At 41.4% G+C, this 24,594-nt stretch overlaps 1 protein-coding gene across 4 annotated transcripts in view; it reads left to right on the top strand.

Moving 5' to 3' along the window:
- Positions 1–24,594, top strand: part of DHX35 (DEAH-box helicase 35) — a 50,218-nt gene that overhangs the window by 8,988 nt on the left and 16,636 nt on the right. For all 4 annotated transcript variants that reach the window (XM_019484616.2, XM_059733207.1, XM_006258021.4 and 1 more), the window contains 12 exons: positions 870–931; positions 2,218–2,287; positions 2,875–2,934; positions 4,206–4,318; positions 6,261–6,357; positions 9,144–9,302; positions 13,137–13,347; positions 13,918–14,042; positions 15,120–15,174; positions 22,005–22,100; positions 23,498–23,592; positions 24,168–24,245. In XM_019484616.2, the coding sequence (XP_019340161.1) occupies positions 870–931; positions 2,218–2,287; positions 2,875–2,934; positions 4,206–4,318; positions 6,261–6,357; positions 9,144–9,302; positions 13,137–13,347; positions 13,918–14,042; positions 15,120–15,174; positions 22,005–22,100; positions 23,498–23,592; positions 24,168–24,245 (1,221 nt within the window). The remainder of the gene's footprint in view (positions 1–869; positions 932–2,217; positions 2,288–2,874; positions 2,935–4,205; positions 4,319–6,260; positions 6,358–9,143; positions 9,303–13,136; positions 13,348–13,917; positions 14,043–15,119; positions 15,175–22,004; positions 22,101–23,497; positions 23,593–24,167; positions 24,246–24,594) is intronic.

Below are 24,594 nucleotides of genomic sequence, written 5' to 3'. Positions count from 1 at the left end.
CCCTAGCATCACCTGAATTACAAAATTAGATTAAAAGTGCAGTAAGTTAGAGAATTAATAGCCAAGTTGAAGGTGACTTCATGTGAACTAGAGTACTCCTCATGACTGTATTTTAAATTATCACAGTAAGCCACATAGAAGTTACTGGTGCTGTATAGAGAAGAGTCTTTTTCAGTGGATTAAAAGCAACTCTTAGGTTTTATATAATACTTTCTCATTAATAAAGCTTCATCAACAGACTTACCAGCTATAAGCAATTTTGAAAAGCAGTATAAAAGAGTGGAAAGACATTTGTTTGAAAAACAATTTTTTTTTGATGGATTCTGGGATTGGGTATTGGGAATATGGAGTTTTTCACCCCAGTTCCGTGGGTTCATGTCCAACTCATGAGCATAGTTCAGCAGGTCTGTTTTCTGAATAAACCAACCATGGTTTTTGTGTCCAGATCCAGACTAGCCAAAAATCATTACTCTGATGCTTTTCAGAGATTTTTGTGAAAAGCTGGCATATCATTTACTTAATAAGGAGAATGTTTGCGTCTCAAAGAGTATGAATCTCTAGATGTGGCAGGTTGAAGCACCACCTCTGAATTCATGTATTTAAATAATGAGCTTACTTTCAAGCTACTTCAGCATCTCTTGTTTGCAGTTTACTTGACTGTTGAGAAACACATGCATCTCTTTTATACCTGATGTTTAAGGGAGTGAAAATCAAGTAGAAAATTAGTTGGAGGTAATAAAAAATGCAATTAAAATGCATCTTACAATGCAGAACACTCGCTAGTTTCTTACTGACAGGGCATAAAAATAGCCTTTTCAGTTCAGATTGTTCTTAGAGATAACTAATTTTCCCTTTGTGTTTGTGTTCAGTTTCTGACAGATGGTATGTTGGTGAGGGAGATGATGGCCGACCCATTACTAACAAGATACAGGTAAAGATATGTACACTGATGACAGAAACCTTGCAATTGACTATTTTTTTCAGTTTAGAGAGCAGTTAATAACCACCATTTTTGCAAACCAAATTAAAGACTATTTTTGAGTTTTAATGCCAGATGTATTTTAGAGAACTGGCAACTAACAACCCACATTTTCTGTTTTAGATCAAATGCATTTGAATATAAAGTCCTGGAAAGTGAGGCTTGTAATGGGAATGAAAAGTACCTATCTAATAATGAGGTTCTGCTCTGGGAGGTGTGGGAGTACCAGTAGAACTGGAGTGAGATTGTTGTAGAACCTCAGAGGAGCTTTAAGTCTTTCAGTGAAGTTTAGCTTAAATCAATCGTTTTATTTTTCACAACAGTTCTGGAAGACATGATATGAAAGTCAAACTGGGTTCCTTGTGCTCTCACTCACCAGTGACAGGAAACCTGGTTAATGATTCTGTTGATTATCTACAAGACAGAATATAATTCAGGGCTAGCAAGAGTGAGAAGCAGCATAAAAATACTTGGATTGGTTGACTGAGGAGGGTCATCTTTCCATGTATTGACTTTTCAGAATAGAACTGTAGTTCCATTGCTTAAATGAACTGCTGAGAAGGGGATGTAAACTGAAACCCATAAAGAAATAAATGTAGATTGTGTTTTTTAAAAGTGGGCTTGGTGCCATGGAATAATTGTACCTTGTAAGAAATTGAGCTATTTAGTCTCTCAGTTTAAATTGATCTTCCCCTCCACCCTGTTTAAGGGTTATCAATAAAAAAAAAAACAGATACAGTTTTCCAAGCCTTAGGAAGTATGTGGTTTGCAGAAATGATAAAAAAAAACAACTCTCTCGAGCCCTTTAAAAATAGAATATACTACAGCATGTGTACTATTCTTTCCCTCTTGTCCTTTTTTGTTTTTTCCACTTTGAAAAATGAAGCAATTTTTTTTTACTTCTCTCTGTTCCTGTTCCATTTATCATGCAGCTTTTCCTAAGCAACCAAGCCAAATAAAGTTTTCAAACCCAGGCTGATCGAAAGGGTTCAAAATCAGGCAAAATAAACGTTTACCTATTCCTCCTTGTACTACCTAGTATTATGGTTGATAAATTATAGGGAATTTAAATGAGTAGCTTGCTGTGTTCCCCTCTGCTTTTTTAAATAGGTTTAGCTAAAAACATGAAGTTGTCTTTAACATTCTAGGCATTCCTCTGAAAGTGTGTAGGTATGAAACTGTCTTAGCTCCAGTGTCAAATCTGATTATAGAAACTGTCTTTCTGCTTTGATCCACAGTGTCCTCATGCTGGATGAAGCTCATGAAAGAACCCTGTATACAGACATTGCCATCGGCTTATTAAAAAAGGTCATTCTTTTAATTTCTCTTTTCTCTTTTTGATTTTTTTCCATTACTTTCTATCCATTTGGGCACAGTTTTGTGACCCAACGCTTTTAATGCTCCTATCATGCTGCTGTCTTATAAAATATAAGGTATTCAACTGTTCCCTTGCTACCACACAAGGTCTACCCTGTTTCCCCTATAACCCACCACTTCTATGCTCTCTTCCCTGCGAGTCAAAGCGCAGTGTTTTTCCATTGCTGATGAACATGCTTCCCCATGAATAATTTCCTATAAAGTTATTGGCATCATTGAAGATCCTCTCTTCCACCTGGCATCAAGACCAAAATTACAATGTTAATTTTAGAACAACCACTGCTTGGCCTATTCTGATCTTTGAAAAATGGTCCTTGTACAGTCCTCCTTAAATAGTTAGTTCCTGAGTATAAAATGAAGTTTGGTGTAGCTCTGCTTACTAGATAAGCTTTGACTCATTCAGTTGTCCCATGTCTTGTTAAATATGTCTAAAGAGAATTTAATGATAGGGTATTTTAGAGCAGCTTGCTTCTGTTGTTTCCCAGGGAACTGTTTTAACATAAATTTCTGTATCTTAGATTCAAAAGAAACGAGGCGATCTGCGACTGATTGTAGCATCAGCTACCCTGGATGCAGAGGTACAGTTTATTTTTAGCTTAAAAATTACATTGACCTCAAGTGGATATGTAACTTGTAGGAGAAGACACCTTGGTCTGTATGCTGCCTATTTGGGGAATAATTATTTGTATGAGTGATGGTAAAGGGGAAGTAGACCCTTGGAGACTTTATTTCTGTTATTTTAACATGGGCACATTTTGATGGTTGTTTTGAGTTTTTCTTATTTCATTTGTTTCCACTTTTTCAGTAAATGGCAGCTTTTAAGAAATGCTGATTATTCTTAATTTACATGGCATTTTTCTCTGATAAAACCAAAAAAATTAACCCTGTATTGGTGAATAGTGGTACACTGACAACAGCTGACTAATAGGAATGTATGATTATTAAATAATCTGTTGCCGTAGACCCTTGCTATTTAATTTTAGTAAGCCAAAAGCACTTTGAGAATTACATTTGAATAAATTAGCTGGCAGATGCACACAATGGAACCAAATTAATGTGTTAGAAAAAAATACATTGTTCATTTGACAGCTAATTTAATTTTACACACTGATAATGTGCCAGACCTGGTCATGTACTTAGACATGTTCTTTAGTTTCCTTGTACAAGAAAGGCATTATTACAGCATTCCATTAAACTTTTGCTATACCCAAAAAGATTTTGAATTTTCAATTATCTTGGAGGCATATTTTAGTCATTTGCTAATATATGGTTATGTTCATATACAGCATGTTAACTATACATTTATTACTAAGTAAATATATTTTGAAATTTGAATGTTGCTGGGTACATTAATTACTCTGAGTGTGGTATATTTTTATTAATCTATTGGTAACAGATATTTGAAATTCCTTGCTATGTCAGATTAACTTCAAGCCAGTAAGATGTCTTATAAATCACATCCTTATTTGAGCCTCCTGAACTTATTTTTGTAAAAATAGGTCCTTGGTCTGTGAGCATCTGACTACTGTTATGTGCACCATTTACTACATCAGTTGTAGGTGTAGCTAAGTGTGCAGAAGACCTGTAAAGCAGTCTAGGGAATTTAAATGCCCAGTTTAGCCAGAGATTGAAAGGTATTTAGGCACCAAAATATCCGCCTTAATTTCTTTAAAAAACAAACAAACAAACAAACAAATAACCTCTTAAATTTACCATAAACAACAATTGTCAACTTTGGAGAGAAAAATCTAAATAGCACTAAGTTGACGTTTTTAGTATTCTAAGTTTCTCCCTCAATTCTTTGGTGTAACAAATTGAGAGTTGTGTTTTTGTTGTTTGCTTTATTTAGAAATTTAGAGATTTCTTCAATCAAAATGAGACTAGTGACCCCAGCAAGGATACCAGCGTGATTCTTACCGTGGAAGGGAGAACTTTTCCAGTGGATGTCTTTTATATACAGAGGTCTGTTCCTGTTTAATCCTTGTAAGTGGTGATTAGAGCAATGTGTATCTATGGCATCAGCTTGCTTAGTTAAAAGTTTAGGAATTTTTTGTGGGGGATTAATAGAGGGAACCTTAGCTACCCTTTCAAAATATTCTTACATGGTTTTAATGCCAACACCTTAAGGCAGAGCTTTCCAAACTGTGTGCTGCGACACATTAGTGTGTCGGCGGCAGTGTGTAGGTGTGTCGTGCGAAATGCAGAAAATTTTGCGGAAGGGCACCGCAGAGCTCCCTAACTCGCGTCTGCTTCCCTTGGCCCCTCCCCCGGAACTGAATTACTGTGTCGCGAAATGATGCGTGTCTAAAAAGTGTGTCACCAACATGAAAAGTTTGAAAAGCTCTGCCTTAAGGGTATTGATGTGAACGTAATCTTTTCAGTTGAATGTGCATTTTCTTGTATTTGTTAGTAGCAAAAGTGGGCTTGAATAGAGGAAAAGGGCTTCAGGAGCTGTCCATGCCAGCCAGCTGGAGTGCATCTCAGACAGGTGTTACAGGGATTTAGTGGCATCTTTTGCTCTTCCTCCCTCAGAGGGAGCAGGCCAAGTGGTATTTTTGCTTTGCCACTCTCCACAGAAAAGAATGTGCAAACCTGATAGGAGAATCATGCTTGCTCTCTTCAGAAGGAAACAAATACGTTTGGTAACAGTAAGCTTTCTATTTTTTTAAAGCCCCCACATCCAATACTCAGGCTGCATTTTTGCTGAACAGAGAAATGTTGGTATGATGTATCCCTCATTCAGCTGTTGTGCTCGCCAGAAGCTATGGAGATGGCTAAAATACAACATAATAATAGACTATAAGGAGAACAGCACCTAGGAAGTAAAGGAATAGCCACTCCATCTTAGGAAACAGTGCCTTCACACATCCTGCTGTGATGAAGCATGCTACTTTACCATTTATGCTGCATTGGCATTTTCTGTAACCATCTCCCATGTAACTACTTGGCAAGCCCCAGCTTGTGCACAGTATGATGTGGCTGTCTCATTTATAGCTTACAGCCTACCTCAAATCAGATTTCTGGGTTTGGATATGTGGTCTTCCCTCCTCTGAAGGACATGCCTTTAGCCTTTTTTAAAAATAAGTGTTGCCTTGATAATATCTAACTTTTTACAGGTAAGTTACACATTTCTGGAAGCAATGGAAAGTTTTTAAAGGAGATCATAGCAGCCTGTTTATACCAAGGCACTCGTTCAGGAACCAGTCATTAGGTCCAGGTATTCAGGGGAGTTTATTCATTTGTGCACATCTGTCTTTGTGCAGATACTAATTCATATTTGTGCAAACACACTTCTTGCTGAGTTATTACATTTTTTTGCAGAGAGAATACCACATTTCACATGTGCATTTGGAAGCAAGTCTGATTATTATGAGAGTTTTATATAAATGGGAGCCTGTAGAAATTAAGAAATATGAACAATTATGGCTAGATTTTTTTTAAAAGTGTGCACGCAGTTGTAAACAACATCTGGGCAATTAGAGGTATTTGTGTGCATTTGCAGTAATTACTTTGTAAATTTAGCCCTCAATACTTGCACTAGAATTTCACTTAAGTGTTCAATTGTTCACATATATACCAGCTTGGCTTATTAGGAAACGAATTCTTTAAAATGGTGCTCTTTCTGTGTAATTGTAGTATCACAAACAGCATATTTTTGCAAAAGCCTGTCCTGATGGGAAGGGAACAGATGGGGTGCATCTGACTGACATGGTGAACATGGCAATTAGCTGGGCCCAAAGGCTGACTGGTTAATTTTCTAAAGATACATCATGAATTGAATGAGAATATAATTGATTTGTAATGCCTATGCAAAGCTAGCAATTTCTTCTTTCCTTGTTAAAGATAAAAGATTGTAGTTATGCACATACTAAGGCTTTTTTTTGTTTCTCCACCCCTTTAACAGCCCTGTTCCAGATTATGTCAAATCAACTGTAGAAACAGTGATGAAAATTCACCAGTTGGAGAGTGATGGGGATATATTGGCCTTTCTAACTGGCCAGGTACAAACAGACTTTAAAAGGATGCTTTTCTTTTTTTGCTTTAAGTTAGCATTTTTCCGGATATGGTTTTGCAAGCTCTTATTATAACTCTGCTTCTGTTAAAGATACTGGCAGTTTGGAAACCCATAAAAGTAAAATCAGGCCAGTGCTGAATATTTTTTGGAAATCCTGCTATTACACCAAATTAATCAAACCCTGGTGCTGTGAATAGTTACCTTGTGATGTTGCCCTGTGCTTTCAGTTCCATTGAAACTGACAGAAACAATCCATTATTTCTTTGTACTGTTTTCATATACTAGGTTTCTAAATTATGTGCAAGTCGTCATTAATCAGTGTAAATTGCATTTGTGATAAGCGCTAAGATATTAAATTGAAGAACATAGGATTACAAGGTGCTTCCTGGATTTGAGTCCTGTCCCCTGCTATCATAAGCAAACCACTGTCTGTAATCTTATTCAGAAATTTATCAAGCTCAGTCTTAAAACCAGTTGAGTTTCTCTTTCTCTGGCTGTTCCTGTTGGAAAGCTCTTATTTTATATCTTAAATTATAAGATGTTAACTAAAGTACCTTCAAAAATTACATGACCTGTATAACTTCAACCTTGTTGTTGTTGTACTTTTTTTTTTACTCGCCCTCTAAGGCAGTGGTTCCCAAACTGAATCACAACCCCATTTGGGGTCGCAAGAAATAAGATCACTTTAAGTCAGGGCCAGGCAAAATATGGCTTGCAGGCTGGAAACAGCCTGCCAGACAGTTTCATCTGGCCACTGGCATCCACCAACTAACTGTACCTGCCTAACCCATGCAGCTTCCAGGCAGGGTGGCTGCTGCTGCAGCAGCTGCTGTGGGATCTACTTGCCTCCCGTGTCATCCCACTCACTCCGGGCACCAGGTGGGGAAGTGGCAGGGTTGGGCAGAGGGGGAGCTCCAGCTGGGTGTGGGGCGGGAGCATGGGGCTGGGGTTGGTGGCAGCATGGAGCCCAACCCCAGGGGGGCAGTGGGACAGTGCAGCTCAGGTGGGCAGGGTGTGGGTGTGAGAACTCCCATGCACTCTTCCCCCACTTCTCCCCCCATGGCATAGCCCCTGCTGCTGGCAGCAGGTGGCAGGTACTTGGACCAGCTGTGGGCTGCCCAAGCACTGCTACCTGGCGATGCACGGCTCTAGCCAATGCTGCATGTGGTGGTGAGGAGAGCAGACAGGCCAGCCTGCTTGTATCTTGTGGGATTCCGTGTGGCATGTGCAATTCCATGTCACTGGGAGAAGCCCTACACAATAGAGCTGGCTGCCTTCTGTGCCTCCTTCTGTGCAAGTCCAGGGACTGCCGGGAATCGGCGGGGACAGGACTTCCTCCACTCCTGGCTGAATCTAGGGACCTGCACAGCAGGGGGTGGGGAAGGCAGCTGGCTCCATCATGGGGCTTCCCCCAATGTCATACGAGTGCCAGGAGCTGTATATGTGTGCCACTCAGAGCCCCATGCAATAGAGAGAGTGGAGGCTGGAAGTGGGGAGCTGGGCTCTGCGCTCTACTCTGGCTGCAGCAGCTGGGGCTCAGGTGCTACTGAAGGGTGGCAGGGTGCTGTGAACCCTGGCCCTGAGGCACCTGGTGGGGGGATGGGGGGCTGTGGGTTGGGAGTGAGGGGACTTGCTGAGGAAATGGGGTCATGCTGAGGAAATGGGATCATAAATAGGGTCATGCTGAGGAAAAGTTTGGGAAGTACTGCTCTAAGCAGCTATATAGTATTTGAATCATTACTTGTTAGTGCTGATTCCTTCTGGCATGCCCTTCAGATAGCAATTCTGTGCTACAGTCATTGTCTTTTACTTTTTCTACTCAAAAATTTATTCCAGAATCACTGTTGCACTTGTATTTTAGTACAAATTAACTTTCAAGGATAGATTGGATCTGCATGTGTATTGAGCACAAGGTGCACCTTCATCTGAAGTGGGTTGTTCTAAGTGGTACTGTAATTAAGTAGTTTAGCTGAAGCTGCCCAATATTGGGTAAGGGAGGTGCATTGCTGTCTTGCATGTTACATTTCTTGTTTAGTAGTGCAATGTGTTTTGCTGCCTGTGAAAATGAAGGTGACTAGCAAAGCATCATATTTCAGATTAGATGCTTTTCTTTCAGTGGTTGAACTGGGTTGGTTTGTGGCAACTTGGCAAACTGGTCCTGTGTTAAGGGGTCTGAAAACTGGCCCTCTAAAGGCTGATCTTTTTACAAGAAAAATGCTGTTGCATTTGCTAAATTGTTGCAAAAATAACTTCTAAAATGTGGACTGAGTAATTGATATGATGATACCTGCCTTACTTAGTTTGCAGACAGCCATGATCAAAGTTTTTAAAGGAATTAAATGCTACCTTTAATTTTAATTGGGTTTAAATCTGAAGTTGACCAACAGTTCAGATATGTATTCTGTTAACTATTTTACTGGTGAACAAATCTAAGAGGTGGTCTTAACATGAAGTTCTGCTTAGTCTAGATTGATAGGCATCTCTTTTTTGACATCTGAAATTGTTCAAAGTGCCTGAGAGCACTACTATATTCTCCTTCCCCAACTCGAAATTCAGCCTACGTTTATATTGTGTGTGCTCATGTATTTATTTATTTGTACTTGAATAGATGCCCCATATGTTGTCCAAGTTAGTTAAATGATTTACATAACATTCAAAGTGTTTGAAGTACAAGGCATTGGAGACAAACTCTGTGCATCTTTCTCTTACACGCAGGTTTTAGTTGTGTGATGATATAGCTAAATTTCACTTGGTCTGTCTGTACTTTTCTAGGAGGAAGTAGAAACTGTCGTTTCTATGCTGATAGAACAGGCTCGAGCCCTTTCTCGTACTGGGATGAAGAAACACCTCCGTGTTCTCCCTTTGTATGCTGGGCTTCCTTCCTCTGAGCAGATGAAAGTATTTGAGAGGGTTTCACACAGTGTCAGAAAGGTAAGGCTGCCACTTAGCATATTGCTTTAGTGCCTCTCATTCAGAGGGATTCCCGTAACTCTTTACAGATAATAGTATCTTGTGGGCTCAGATCAAGTGCTATATCTTGCCCTTTGTTACATGGTCAGCTTAGAGACCACCAAGCTGGTGGTCTCTGGACACATTACTCAGTCCCTTTTTCCAAGCAGTTATGTCGCCAGAATTGTAAACTGGAGCAAAAAAAGTTCCCACGATCCCCCATAATATAATATGCATTGAGTTGCATGTAGTATACTTTGCATTGTGTTTTCAGCATCTTTCTAAACATTCTCGGTGATCATAGAGTCCCTGTAGTTGCCTAGTAGTCCAGTTGTAACAATTGTCCTCAGCCACTCTCATGTCGGCTGTTGCTCTACACATGCACCTTTCTATGGCTGCGGCCCTTGCCCCTGTTTCCTTCTGACCCTTTCACGAGTGGTTCCTGCCTTTGTAGGAGACTTGCACCATGCACATTTATCTGTACTTGTGACATGGGCCTCTGTTCTTTTCCAGTCTTTGAACTGCAACCTCCAACCCATAGCTGTTTCATTGCTGTGCTAGTCCACTAACTCTGACTCTGTTGGGAGCTGTTGAGACTCTGGGGAGAGAGAATTTCTTTTAAGGAGCTCTGGTCTCTTTCCGAGCCAGAATGAACCAAATGTCTTCTTTCAGGCTCACTCACATAGCTCAAAGAGGCAGAGTCAGGTGCTTAGAATTTTAAAGGGGTCTTACCTCCAGCTGTGTGGACTTGGGCTTGTCAACCTGTTACATCTGCCCATCTCTACAGTGTACTAAATTCTGATACGGATCTGGGCACCCTTTCTGTATCAAGTAGTACTGCAGGTCACTTTTCAGAAAGCAAGTGCTATCAATAATGAGGGAATTCTGCAAATTATTCTGGTTTTAGCCTCTTCCTTCTCAGTTTGTCAAAAATGTTACAGCTACAATAATTTCTCTCCTGTTTGCCTAATCAGTTTTCCTTTCTAGTTGCTACACTAGCTCCCATATTTATCTTCATTCTTTTCAAGATTCTCAGCCTCTTCTCTACAATACTCTGCTCTTGCTGTCTGCTTCAGTTTATTGCATTTCTTTCTGAAATCCATACTGATACAGATATCTCTTAGCAGTAAAACAAGACTTAGTAATAGGCTGGGTAAATGCAGTAGAATTTCATTTAAAAAGAGTTAAAACTTGTCTTGTTTTCATTGAAAATGAGTTTGTCTGGCTCCAGCTAGCTTCCATCGATCACTTCATGCTATAAAATAGAGTTATCATGCAATTGGGCAGTTGGTGTTTTTGCATAGGCAAGGCCTGTGTTTGGAACTGAAATATTGTTAGCATTGCAGGGCCCAGTGGATTTGATTTAAATCACTGGTCAGGAAGCCTTGATTTAATCATTGCTTTCTACAAAAAGTGCATTCTTGTTGTTTGATATCGTTTATTCATTTAACTTCTTGAAACTGCACTTTTAGAGAAAGGTAAAGGCTTGACTGTGTGTACACAAACGTGCAAAGAGACAATAGGGCTGGTGGGTGGGCAATCAGTAGGGCTGTGCGAAGCTTTGGGTGGTGATTCGATTCGGAGGAGATTGGGCTTGATTCAGTGGCCGAATCTCTGAATCCGAATTGAATCGGGCCCAATTAAAAGGTCCGAATTGATTCAAAGCTCTCTGAGTCTTTGGAAAAGATTCAGAGAGCTTCGATGATTTGGACAGTCCCCAGTGGCTGCAGCAGGGGGCTGCAGCTGGCCTCAGATCTAGTAAGGAGGGGGAGGGAGGGGACCTTGGGGGGACCTCTGCCAGGCCCCATCCCCTGCCTGCTCCCCCAGTCCCCCTGACCTCCACCTGCCCACCCCAGCTCCTGGTGCTTTAAAACAAAGCCCCTACTCACTGGGTGCTGCTGGGTGGGGGTGTGATCCCTGCTGCCCCCCAGTGCCCCATGCTGCATGGGGGGCTCTGCCACGAGCCCCCTGGCACCCCCCACTCCCTCCCAGCCCTCCCAGGGGTGCTGTGCCTGGGCCAGCTCCGGCCCTTAAAGGAAGAAAAAAGAGAAAAGTCCCGGGACTCATCGCTCCTGCAGCGGTCTCCAGGCTTTGGGGGGCCCATATGGCATGGGGCAGTAGGGATCACCCCCCCGCTCCCCCCCGCCAGACAGGAATGGTGAGTGCAGGGGTTTTCTTGGTGCAAGGTTTGTTTGTTTTATCTTGAAGGGCTGGAGCCGCAGTGGGTGGGGCAGCCATGGGGGGGCTAGGGGAGCAGGGGGGTTGGGGGGCTCATGTAGAGCCTCCCATGCAGTGGGGGGCATCAGGGATCGTGCTGCTGTTTCCCCCCCCCCCCCCCCCCCCCCCCCCCGGCAGCACCTGGTGAGTCTGGGCTCTTTTTTAAAGGGCCAGGAGCTAGGGCAGGTGGGACAGCCATTGCTGAGCTGGGAGATCAGGAGGGAGATAGGCCTGGCCTGGGCGATTTGGCCAGATCGATTCATAACAGTGATTTGAATCGCCGAATCGAATCACTGTCCCCCGAATCAGCTGCATCTGAATCTGAAGCGAATACTAGCCGCTTTGCACAGGCCTAGTAATTAGGTCTGTTATCTCTCATCCCCATATACTCCTGTTAATAAGGATGTTATCTCTGGAGACAACAAACTTTCCCTATGCCTGAAGAAGAGCCTTTGTGCCCGAAAGCTTGCCAAGAACAATTTTGCCAACTATTTAGTAGGTCTAATAAAAAATATCACATGTACTCAAAGAACTTTGTCTGTCTGTGATCTCTGGAGACACAAATCCAGTTTGGGAACTGAAACTAAGCATCATTGAGATGATTAATGGGATCTTCTAGACTGAGCACTGAGTCCCATTGGGTAGAGTGGTTTTCTTTAACCTTTACTAATGCATAGAGGAGCCTCTGGGAACCCTATAAGATTGGGCTCCTAATATAGTCCATGGCCTATTGTGACCTATTTATAAAACTTCTAAAACGTTTACGTGGATATATTGTTTCAAATAGTATATAATTAGAAGTTATAATCCCTATTCCATGATGATCTCTTTGAGCTTTAACGTATCTTAAATTAAAACTATCTTTATTTTTTTTAAAAAGCATGTTAATAAGAAATATGATTAAATAAAAAAATCCGATTTTTTTTTAACTTAAAAAACATTATTGATTTTTATCCACCCTGTTGCAGGGGATGAGTTACCATTGTTTTTGTCTCTTTGTGGATTTGATTATTACAGTTGCTTGTTCCCTATTGGAGGATGTTGGACAATTGGAAATTTACCTCTCTTGCCTCCTTAGTACACTGCTGACTCAAACTTTAAGAATTTTTTAATATGTTGCTGTTTCAAATGACACAAAATTATACTTCTCTAGGCTTTGCCATAACATTTTTGCTGCTTTAAAAAAATTGACAAGACCTTAACTTCCTATGGATATTATCTACTTTGAGATCAGCTATCTGTTTCCATTTTTATTATTGTTACAAGTAAAGACAGACGATTTCTCTCTAACAATTCCTTCAGTTATAATAAATTTTTGTGGTTTTCTGTTTATCTGATAGCAGTTAGTATATGCAGAGTTAGTTGTTTTTTTTTTTTTGTATAGATAACCTGTTTCCCTTGGTTTTTATGGGGAGAATATAGCAGTTTATAATGTGAACAGCTTCACCTGTGTATTACTTCTATGCTTTCCTGTATATTTGTTGTAGATGACACATCTGAATTCTTTCAGGTGACTCCCATTTGAGGCCTAGGGGCTGCGACTGCAGACTTGAATGGAAATTGGAGCTCAAATAACATGATTGCCTTTGGTGTCTCTAGGTGATTGTGGCCACCAATATTGCTGAGACATCCATTACGATTCATGGAATCTCATCTGTGATTGACTGTGGCTTTATGAAGCTTCGGGCCTATAATCCCAAAACAGCCATTGAATGCCTTGTAGTTGTTCCAGTGTCAAAGGCATCAGCTAATCAGAGAGCAGGGCGTGCAGGCCGAAACCGCTCTGGAAAATGTTATAGGCTTTACACAGGTAGGTGATGTATTGCACAGGATAAGTTGCTATTTTGTGACTTGCGTTTAGCTTTACTGATTTCTTTTTGCAAACATCACATCAGGACCGTCTTAAAATATGCTTATTGAGGTTCAGACTGCTGTTGATTTAACTCTAGCAGGAAAACACTTGTGCCCTACAGGGGTTTGCATACCACTAGGCACATGCTTTATGTGTAATTAATTTAGTAATGTTTGATAATGTTCAGGTATCATGGTAAGATGCCCTGCATTCTTCATTGTATAGATCTTTGGCTATATTAGTTTATGATTTAAAAACACTCAATGTTGATAACAAATGGCTTGTTAATGATGGTGGTTGTGGTCTCCAGTCATTTTTATTTTAATTAATAATAGAAGTCAAATAGTTTAAATATTGTTCTTTTTACATTGACTTAGAGTAATTTTTAGTATAGTGAGTACCTCTGACGCATTTCAGTCACTTTAACAATGTGAAAATCAAATAGGATACAAAGAAAATACATTGGCTCAGAATGAGTGTTTGATTCTGAAACTTGATTCCAAAGAGCTTTTACTTCATCCCCCACAGAGGAAGATTTTGAGAAGTTGCCACAGTCCACTGTTCCAGAAATGCAGCGGAGTAACCTGTCACCTGTCATATTGCAATTGAAAGCTTTGGGAATTGACAATGTGCTCAGGTTCCCCTTCCTCTCTGTAAGTCGTGGGTTCCTTTCAGAAATCTGCTTCTCGGGTGGTCAGACTTTTCAGGCTGTGGACTCTCTTAATAGACTAATCATTTCTAATCAGTATCCAGTTTATAATTGTGTAACATCTCTGTGGCAGCTACAGTATTAGCATATTTACTTGGCTGGCTCCTCCTTGTTTCCTGCTGTTATCTACAAATATCCAGGCTCCTATTTGCAATAAAGGTCCTGGACACTTGTAGAAGCAGTGGGAAACAAGGAAGATGATCCAGTAATGTGTGCCTGTTTTCTCCCTGTGATCACAGGCAAGTGCTCTATAAACAGTCTGAGGTCCATGCGCCATAGTTGCTCTGTTACTTTGGAAAGAGTCTTGGATGACTACATCCCATTTTAGTGAGTAGTATTAGCTGTTTCTTATTTTTCCAGCTCTACTGAAATTCCATTATTTTATCCTGTTGTACAGGAAGGACCTGAGAGTTTACTCTCATCAAGAATGGCTTTTATAAAAAGAGCTGCCCAGAAAGAAGAAAATCCTCAGGATTAATCAAATATTGTACAGTTATAGCTACCTTGCACTTAAGCTGTGGAGAAGAAATTTGAAGAATAAAAATTACTTGGCTTCATTTCTATTAGCTGTAGCAAATAATTATTAAATTCAATTTTTGTAATGTCTCCTGTAGTTATATTTCCATTGATATGCACCACCCAGTACAATAGCATTTAAAGTAGGACAGTTTAAAAAGAAATTGTTCCAGTTCCTTATGGAATAACTCTTGGACAATGCAAGTTTGTTTTTTGTTCGGTTTTATTTCATGTGCTCATAGGGTCTTGAAAGCATCACAGCAATTATGCTGTAACAGTTCAGGAGATGAGGTGATGTAATAACTCTCCCTCCATTCTGTATTCAAAAGGATATGGAAAGTACTGCATACGGAAAGGTTGGGATGAAAGATCATACCTGGTGCTACTGGGGTGTTTTTCCTTTCGTATGAGAAAGGAAAGAAATATAAGATTCCTTATTGTGAAAATTCACCGAATTTCTATGTCAGTAATAATCTGAAAAGTTGTTTTTCTTTGTATTTCACAGCCACCCCCTGCACAATCAATGGTGCAAGCTTTGGAATTGCTGTATGCTTTAGGAGGTGAGACTGCTACATTTCCATAGGTTTTTATGGTTTTTATAGTAACATTACAGAGGAATAAATCAAAATCCATGGTTCCATTATTTAAACAGGTATTAATCTGGCATCTGTTTTAGAGAATACTGTTTGGAAAGAGAACACTTAAGAGTGAGCTCCACTCTTGATGTGTTTCTAAGATGATTCTAAATCAGGGGAGGGAAATTATTTGGGCTGGAGGGCCACTTACAGAGTTTTGGTGAGCTCTGGGTTGGCAACCTCCACCCTCAACAGCTCACCAAAACTCCCTAAGTGGTCTCCATGGGTAGGGTGCGCTCAGTCAGGTGGATGGGATTCCAGGCCGGGCAGGCTGGGCTGGGATTGGGATAGTGACAGCATGGGGCCGGGGGCCAGGGCAGATCTGCAATCCACACTCTGCATAACACATTATGGCCAGCCCAACCCAGGAAGAGGGTAGAGCATACGCCTGTGACCCGGCCCCCGCTGCCCGCACTGTACTACAGGTATATCTGGGCAGACCCAGTACAGTGTGGCTGCAGAGCAGCATAGCCCAGCAGTGCAGGGCAATCTAATTCATTTGTGATCTGTAAGGACTGTCCCGCACTGCCAGGCTTCACCACTCTGCAGCTACACTGTACTGGGCTGCCTGCACGCGCCTGTGCTGGGGTGGGTGCAGGGGAGTCCAGGTCATGGATATATACTCTGCTCCCCTCCTGAGTTGGGCCAGTCACAATCTGTTGTGCAGGAAGCAGATTGCGTATCTGTTACCACCCTGTGATCTTGGCCCTGGCTCTGCCCACCTGTCCCACTCCTAGCTGCTGCTCCCTGCCTGCCCGCAGACCCATTCCATCTGCCTGGCTAAACATGCCCTACCTGTATGGGTCCTGGGCCGGTCTCCATGGAGACCCTGCTCTGTCCAGCATGTGAGATGGATAGGCCAAGGTGCCCGGGCAGTGGGGCTGGGTCCAGTGGTGGTGGTAACTCTGGTAGCAGCAGCTGGAAGGAGCTGCTGCTTTCAGGGCTGCTGGGAAGCAGAGTCTGGCTGCCGTACTGCCCCAGCCCCACTGCGTGCCTGGGGGCAGTGGAACCAGCTGCCTGTACCATGGCTTCAGCTGCCCCCAAGCCTGAGCCAGGCGGTGGTGAAGGAACATGCCATGGGCTGGATAAAATTCCTTGGTGGGCTGGATCCAGCTTGCAGATCCTGTTTTCCCCACCTCTGTTCTAAACAGAAACAAGAGCAACAAAAAACCCTAAGCACCCAGAAGTTTTGGAAAGGATATATTTTATAGACATTAGGGCTAGAAGGGATCTCGCAAGATCATTGGGTCCAGCCTCCTGCCCAAGGGGCAGGAAGTCACCAGGGGTCAAATGATCCCAGCAAGATAGGCATCCAAGCGTTTTTTGAAAGTATAGAGTAGGTGCTTGCATTACCTCTGGGGAGAGTCTATTCCAGGCCCTGGGGACTTGGACAGTAAAAAAGTTTTTCCTTATGTGCAGCCTAAAATGGTCTTCCAGGAGTTTGTGACCATAGGGCCTTGTCTTCCCATGGGGTGCCCTGGTGAACAGATGTTCTCCCAGTTCCTGATACATACCCTTTATGTACTTATAGGCTGCCACCGTCACCCCTGAGCCTTCACTTCTCCAGGCTGAAGAGTCCCATGTCTCTCAGCTTGTCCTCATAAGGCCTGCTCTCTTGTCCTCTAATCATGCTTGTGGCTCTCCTCCAGACTCTCTCAAGCTTTTCCACATCCTTTCTGAATTGTGGAGCCCAGAACTGGACACCGTATTCCAGCTGTGGTCTTACCAAAGCCGAGTCAAGTGGGAGGATGACTTCTTGGGTCTTGCTTGGGATGCATCAGTAGATGCAAGCCAGAGTTTTGTTTGCTTTGCTGGCTGCGGTGGCTCATGTTCATCTTGTGGTCAGTCATGATCCCCAAGTCTCTTTCGGTCATGGTGCTAGTGAGTAGGGCTGTGTGAAGCTTTACCAGCTGTTTCGTATCAACTCATTTCAAGCTCGAAATGGTGAGATGGAAACGAAACAAAGGGCTTCTTCACAACAGCCTCAAAACAAAACGAGGCCAGTCGAAACATTTTGAAAGTTTTGAAACGTTTCGAGTTTTGAAGCAACAGCTGGTGGTGGGAGCCAAGGGAGAGCCAGGGCTGCGCTCTGAGCGGCTCCGTAGCACCATGTGGCTCAGCCTGGGGGGAACGCAGCCCTGACTCTCCCCACCTCCCATTGGTGGGCTGTGCCCCGTAGGGCTGGTGGAGCCAGTTGGAGCACAGCACAAGCTCTGCCTGCCTCCTGCCACTGGGCTGCATTCCAGTTGGCTCCACCAGCCCCATGGAGCTCAGCTCAGTGGCAGGAGGCGGGCAGAGCCAGTGCTGCGCTCCGCCTCCCACCACCGGGCTGAGTTCCACGGGGCTGCGAGCTGTTGGGAGCTGAGCCTGGTAGAGGGAAGTGGGGCTCAGCGCCCCCCCTCCACCAGGCTCAGTGCCCAGTGTCTCCTAGCCCCGTAAAATGAGCCTGGTGGGGGGAAGCGGAGCTCAGTGACAGGGCTGTGTGCTGCCTCTCTCCACTGGGCTCAGTTCCCAGTGCCAGTCCCAGGCAGCAGCGACAGCGTCCTGCCTGCAACCCTGGGAGGGCTGCAGGGCTCTGCCAGTCTCCTCTGGGGGTGTGGGCCCCCAATCTGCCTGCGATTATAGGAGGGTGCTCCTCCAGTTTCGTGTTTCCCCATTATAGCTTATGGGTGAAATGTCGAAACAGCATTGAAACAGCAAAACTGTTTCAACAAAACGGAACAGTACTTTCGAAATGAAACTAAACTCAAAATGAAACACTGTTCCGTCAAAACAGAAGTTGAAATGGAACAGTGCTGCTTTGCACAACCCTACTAGCAAGTTTAGCGCTGTTGAGCCTATACGTGTGGTATGGGTTTTTCCTCCTGAGGCGGAGAACCTTGCATTTTTCATTGTTGAATGCCATCAGGTTTTGATCCACGCACCTTGTAAGCCTGTTGCGGCCGGCCTGGATTGCCAGCCTATGCTCTAGGGTGACTTATTCCCCATGCCTGTTCCCAGTGGCTTGGTGTCGTCAGCGAACTTAGCCAGTCCACGTCTGACACCAGAGTCCAGATAGTTTATAAACTCATTGAAGAGTACAGGTCCAAGAATGGAGCCCTGGGGGACGCCACTGGTTACCATGTGCTGTGTTGATTTGGTTCCATCAGCTATCACACTGGGTCCATCCACTGATCCAGTTCCTCAGCCATCAGACCATGAAATTGTTGAAGCTGCAATTCCCCAATTTTTCCATAAACTTTTAAACTAGCTTTTAATGAATGTGCCTTGGAAAGGAGCCATTATGAAACAACTGAATGCTCTAGAAAATTTTTGAAGTTTTCCCCTGAAGCAGCTCCTATTCATCATTGTCAGAAATGGGATACTGTTCTAGGCCGACTACTCTGACTCACAGTGGCAGGTCTTCCCTTCCTGTTTACTGCAATCATATGAATTGCTTATTAGAAAATAGCTTCCGGAAACTAAGTTGATCAGAGTCTAAAAATAGGCACTTAAATATGCATTTATTCACATGAATAAATTACCTTACACTGAAGTTCTTAATTGATGCATTGGATGTGTGTTTCATTTTGTGTTACACTGTACCACTACCAGAAACCTGTAATTTTCCCAAGGTTTAACATGCTTGCTAAATTGTTTGTCATTCTTTTGAAGGGTGTGAAATTTAGAAACCCTAAAATAATTCTTTAGTCACTTATCCTTGGTTACTTTTGGAAAGCGTTTTTTTTGTTAGAATTCTTAGTTCTTAGCCATTAACTAAGAAAAGGAGAGAGGATTTTTCATTTGTGAGCAAGTTGATTCTTAGCAGCCATTTTGAGCCTGGAACCAATGCTATGAGGTTGGCTCGTGTAATGCGAGTGTAAATATGCAACTAAAGCACCTTAGGGAGACAGAGAGGTTTAGGTTCACTGCCTTGCTGTTCTGGCAAAAACGCTGTGCTTTGGGGCAGATCCCAAGAGAGGTGCAGAAAAAATTCCTGTTTGCCATCCTACAGTTTTTCAGCAGAATAGAGCAGCTGCCACTGTTACTTAGTTTAGAAGAGTGTTTGTCTGTTGGAGTTAAACTGATAAAACCATATGAATTTAAAGTGAGAGATGTTTGGTAAGTATGTAGTTAAAGTTGCAGCCGAGCAAAGGAATTAATTACAGTAGGACCTAGATAGCTTACAAAGAGAGTGGCGAAGTCATAGTTAATTTTACCATAATTTTTTGATTTCCTGGTGTTTTGTGTGTAAAATTCATAATACCATTCTCAATCCTAGAGTGACTGCCTGTCCTGCAGGTTTTCCCTTAGAAGAAAATACATTTTGACATTTTGTGAAACACTCGTCAGATCTGGTTTTACCAGAAATTCTTGTGTAGATTGACTTGCCACTGCCAGTAAAGGGCAGATAATTTAATGTTAAATGAAGTTCAGATTGCTGATAAGGGTATTTATAGTTTAAAATGTGTTAATAGTACTGGCAACTGAACAACTCATTGTTCTCTATTTCACTCCATTTTATGATTTTTCTTTGACTACAAATATGTGAGGAGATAAATGCTTTTTTCATCCTGGCATTATTTGCATTTATTAATTTCATTTCATAGTTGGTAGGGTCAGAAGGCACCTGAGCAGATCATCAAGTCCGACCCCCTGCCATGGTAGGAAAGAGTACTGGGATCAAATGACCCCAGTGAGGTGTTCTTCCAGCTTCCTCTTAAAGACCTCCAGGGTAGGAGCCAGCACCACTTCTCTTGGAAGTTGGTTCCAGATCCTAGTTGCCCTGACAGTGAAGTAGCGCCTCCTGATATCTAGCCTAAATCTACCCTCTGCCAGCTTGTGACTATTATTTCTTGTCACTCCTGGTAGTGCTCGGGGATACAGGGACTCTCCCAATGCCTGTTGGCCCCCCTCCGACTAGTTTGTAAAGGGCCATTTGATTCCCCCTCAGCCTTCTCTTGTGGAGGCTGAACAGGTTCAGGTCCCTTAGCCTCTTCTCGTAGGGTCTGCCCTGCTGATCCTTGATCGTGCGGCTTCCTTTGCCAAAACGGCTCAGGGTACAATAAAAGACAAAAAATTATAGAAACAATAAAATATTAAGACAAGGTACAAAAAAAAATTCCCCCAATGTATGACATCTTCAAGTTTCTTCATGGCTCTGTGTTTCCCTACTTACCCATCCTTGCTTTTGTTTTGCATACCATCTTGTCCCACTCTGTTACTCAGGTTTACAGATTCACTCTTCCTACCTCGTGCAGTATACCTATTCATGCTTTTACAAAAACCTCTTGCTTTGTGATCTTCAGCATCTCCAAAATCTGTTAGTTTTTTCTCTCTCTCAAATTATAAAACCTTGTCTGTCTAGAGTCTGATTGCTTCTTTCTGTCTCCCATTTCCCATGTCTGTTCTAAATGCTTCTGCTAATGCTTAGAGCAATTTTCAAAAATGCTTAAATGGAACTAGGCACAGAAATTCCCAAGGTTCTCTTGGAAATGTTACCCACTGCCCATATTGGTTAAGAAACCATATTTATCACGTTTGTGAAAGTTGACTGTCACAGCCATGTTATAGCTCTGTCTGGTCTGTGCTGTTATGAAATATGTTATGCAACTGGTAGGCCACAGCCATTTTTATTCTTTACACTAACCACAGTTATTTCCCCAGCATAGACTGGGCAAAAATCACATTCTCCATTTTTTTCTGCTATCCTCATCACCCTTAGAGGGACCGTCCTGCTTTATTCTACCTCAAGCTTTTAATCTTCATCTTCACTTTGTGCTCCACTTTTTTCAGTCTTTCCTCTTCTCCTTTTCCAGCTGCCTTTATGTAGCTTTCTCAGATGATGTGTTCTTTTTCTGTGGTGTCCCTTACCCTTCGAACCCTTTCCACTAGAATCTTTTTCCAAAGGCATTTCTTCCAGGAAATGTTTGCAACATGGTGTTCTAAAGAGAATGTATGGGACTCCAAATTTAGTTTTTCTTGTCGGAAATGCACGGAGTCTTTATGTATGTAAACAGCCATTCTTCTGCAGAAGATGCCTAACACACTGAGAGTGCTTAGTAATAACTTGGGAATTGAAAATCAAACTATTATCTTTCTATCCTGTATGTGATCATACACAGTAACAATTTTGGAGTTGGAATGTAGCTGCCAATTCAGTGACTGGTATGTGAGATTGCAGGTTGCCTACCTGGTATAAATACTGTAGCAATGATAGTATTACATTTAATTTTTTGTCAGTGAGTCAATGAGATATGACTCAGAAAAATGGTGCTCTGTCACCTCAGACCTTCTCCCTCTGCTCATCTTGCCCATGCTTCGTTTCTTCCCCCCCAAAAAACTTGAGCAAATTCCCTCAAGAATAGGTAGAAATTTTACAAGGTTTCAATTTGGAGAGTTAAAGGCTTTCAAAAAGTTGTCTGGCAAAATGTGTGGAAGAGTTTGATCCCTGGAACTACTGGCTGAATAGTTTCTGAATTGCTGTAGGTGCCAGTCGAATTTGGTTATGGATCAAGGGGCTGTTGTGTACGTGAACAGGACAATTCATTTAAAGATATATGTTTGCTTAAAAAAAATACTGGCTCAGCAGATACTAAATGGGATCAAGGAAGAGTTTCTAAGTTTCCAAGTTCCCAGCTTGATACGTATTAATTGAACATGTTTTTTGTGCATTTTGTTTGCACAAAACATTTTTTACATAATTAATATTTAGCAATTTTGATAATATACTCTGCTACTTCTGCCTATTTTCTAAATCATTAACAATCCTGCAGGTTTGGATAAACACTGTCGTCTAACAGAACCTCTTGGTATGAGAATAGCAGAGTTTCCTTTGAACCCTATGTTTGCAAAGATGCTGCTGGAATCAGGTGGGTACATTTCTGTTTTTGGTCGTGTGTTGATTATGAGACATGTTCTACCCAGAGGCAGTATCACTCAGTCCTGTATTGGATTACATGCATAGTCTCTGAAATACACTGCTGCCTAGTTTGGCTTGATGTATATTGAAGAGATTGGTGGGGGGAAGCCTGATAGTCAATGAATTCTATGGCATTCCTCTTAGATTACAATTTCAAACTCTTTTATCAGAACTTGGCCTGTTTATTCTGTTGACCCTTTAGTATTACACCAGTTGGTTTGATAAGGTAAGTGTTTGATTGTAAAGTGTTGTCTATGGCAGCGGAAGAGTATTTTTAGGATAGGTTCTGTATAAGTGCACTGTTTTTGTAAACTTTTTGGGAAACCTTGGGAAATAATAATAATATTTAATATCCAGATACTAAACTGTAGGATTTGGCAGTATAGTAGAACAGCCAATCCTGAAAAGTTATACGCATTCTAAACTTCATTCATTGTGGGGTGGTTCCATTAACATAAGTCTTTCAAGACTGGTAAATACTTTGGTATGTACTGCTTAAGCAGGTATGTTGACAGAGTTAAGCATAAGAAGCTTTTGTAGAACCCACGCATGCCATCTGCTGTAGGAGGACATACTAATAACTGGCAGAGGTACCATAACTTGTAAAGTTTTCTTTTAAAAGAAGAAAAGAAAGCCAAACCTTTACTTAGTGACTTTAAAAAAAACTTACACTGGATGTATCTGCATGTGCATTAATGTGCCTTTGCTACTGCACATTAAGTTTAGTACCTCTAACATGAGGTACTACCTAAATACACAGTAGCCAGTGCTAATGCATAGTAGCAAATGTGCACAGTCCTTTTGTAATGCTTAATGCACAATAGACTAATGTGTACTGCGCATTAGCATGGCTTTTGCTGTGATACACTAGTGGGCAGTAGAGTTAGTGTACCGTGCATTAAGCATCTTATGTAGACGCACCCACTTAGTACTAAATACATAAAAGGCAGTCTTTTTCATAGAGTATGTTGAAACGATATATCTGTACTCTCGTATAAATACAAACAAAAATCTAATAAGCATATTTTAGCCGTTGAAGTGTTGTCCGTTTGTGTAATATGGAAGTAGGTAGGTATATCAGAGCTGGGTGTATGCGGTTTCTTTGGCAGAGTACTGAGTGATTCTCTTCTAATAATCAGATGTTGAGAGAGGGAGGCATTTTACTAACAGTGCTTTGCAGTGAAATAACTATATTTTTCATTTCTCTTGAAAGTATTGTTTTTTTCATAAAATGTCTAAAAATAAACCCTTCGTCTTTTCCATTGTATCATTTGTGTGTGAGATTGGATGTAAAAAGTCTCTCTTATATTTTGTTCTTATATTTCTTCCCTATAACTTATGCTTCAGGAAATTTTGGCTGCTCCCAGGAAATCTTGAGTATTGCTGCCATGATGCAGATTCAGAATGTGTTTGTGCTCCCTCCAAACCAAAAAGCACAAGCTGTGAGTTCAATTTCATGACTTTTCTTGCTTATTCCATATCTCTGAATTTCTGCCAACTCTTATTAATAATTCACTGGGGAGTTACAAAATTTGATATACCTGAATAAAATGGTTTTGTTCTTGCCTATATGGTTAATAATGCAAAAAAGGGGAAGCTGAGTGTAAGTGAGTCCTCGGAAGCTAGTATCAGCCAGTTTCACAGTGAATAGATAGGAAGACCTTGCTTATTTTGATCTTCTCTCCAAGATTAAAGTAGAGGAAAAAGGTAAATTTACTTTCAGAGTACAAAAGTATTTAATTAGAAAATGTTAATTTATAGGCATAAATGCACTTAAGTCTACTGGTGAAAATACCTCATTTCTTTTGTTCAGATGAGTGTTAATTTCAGTTTTTTATAGATTTTCCTTAAGTATACGTTGAATAGTAAAATAATCGTCAACTAGAGGGGAGTTATAATATATGTATAGCATTAACATACTGAAGATAATAAGAACCAAAGTTATTAGAAATAACCGTTGCAAATCTAATGTGTATGAAAATGCATTTCTCCTCTTTTTTTCCCTCATCCCTTCCAGACAAGGCAACACAGAAAATTTGCTGTGGAAGAAGGCGATCATCTCACTATGCTAAATGTTTATGAAGCTTTTATTAAAGTAAGCAATTTATGGTGTATGTGAATTCGCAGGGGGGAATAGGGTGTGTTTCAGTGGTTATGATTCTAGATGCTCAAAACTGAGACTCTTAAGGACTTATAGACCATCCAGTTATCTAACACTTTTGAATTAACTTATGGTTACTTCTGTCACAGATGTTCCCATAATTCCACTGAGCTGACAAGACAAATGAATCCCATAGTTTGATGTTGTACAGGACCCTATCTGAAGTTACCCACATCTTCATTTAGGCTGGGATTTGCAAAGAAGCCTAAGGAAATTAGGTACTGAAATACATTGAAATTCTTGTTCTACTTTATTTTCTACTGACAGATTTGAGTTTCATTGG

The sequence above is a fragment of the Alligator mississippiensis genome, chromosome 9 (assembly GCF_030867095.1).
Source record: "Alligator mississippiensis isolate rAllMis1 chromosome 9, rAllMis1, whole genome shotgun sequence".
NCBI lineage: Eukaryota > Metazoa > Chordata > Crocodylia > Alligatoridae > Alligator > Alligator mississippiensis.
Note: the sequence above shows the minus strand (reverse complement) of the source record. Positions and strands in the feature narration are given on the sequence as shown.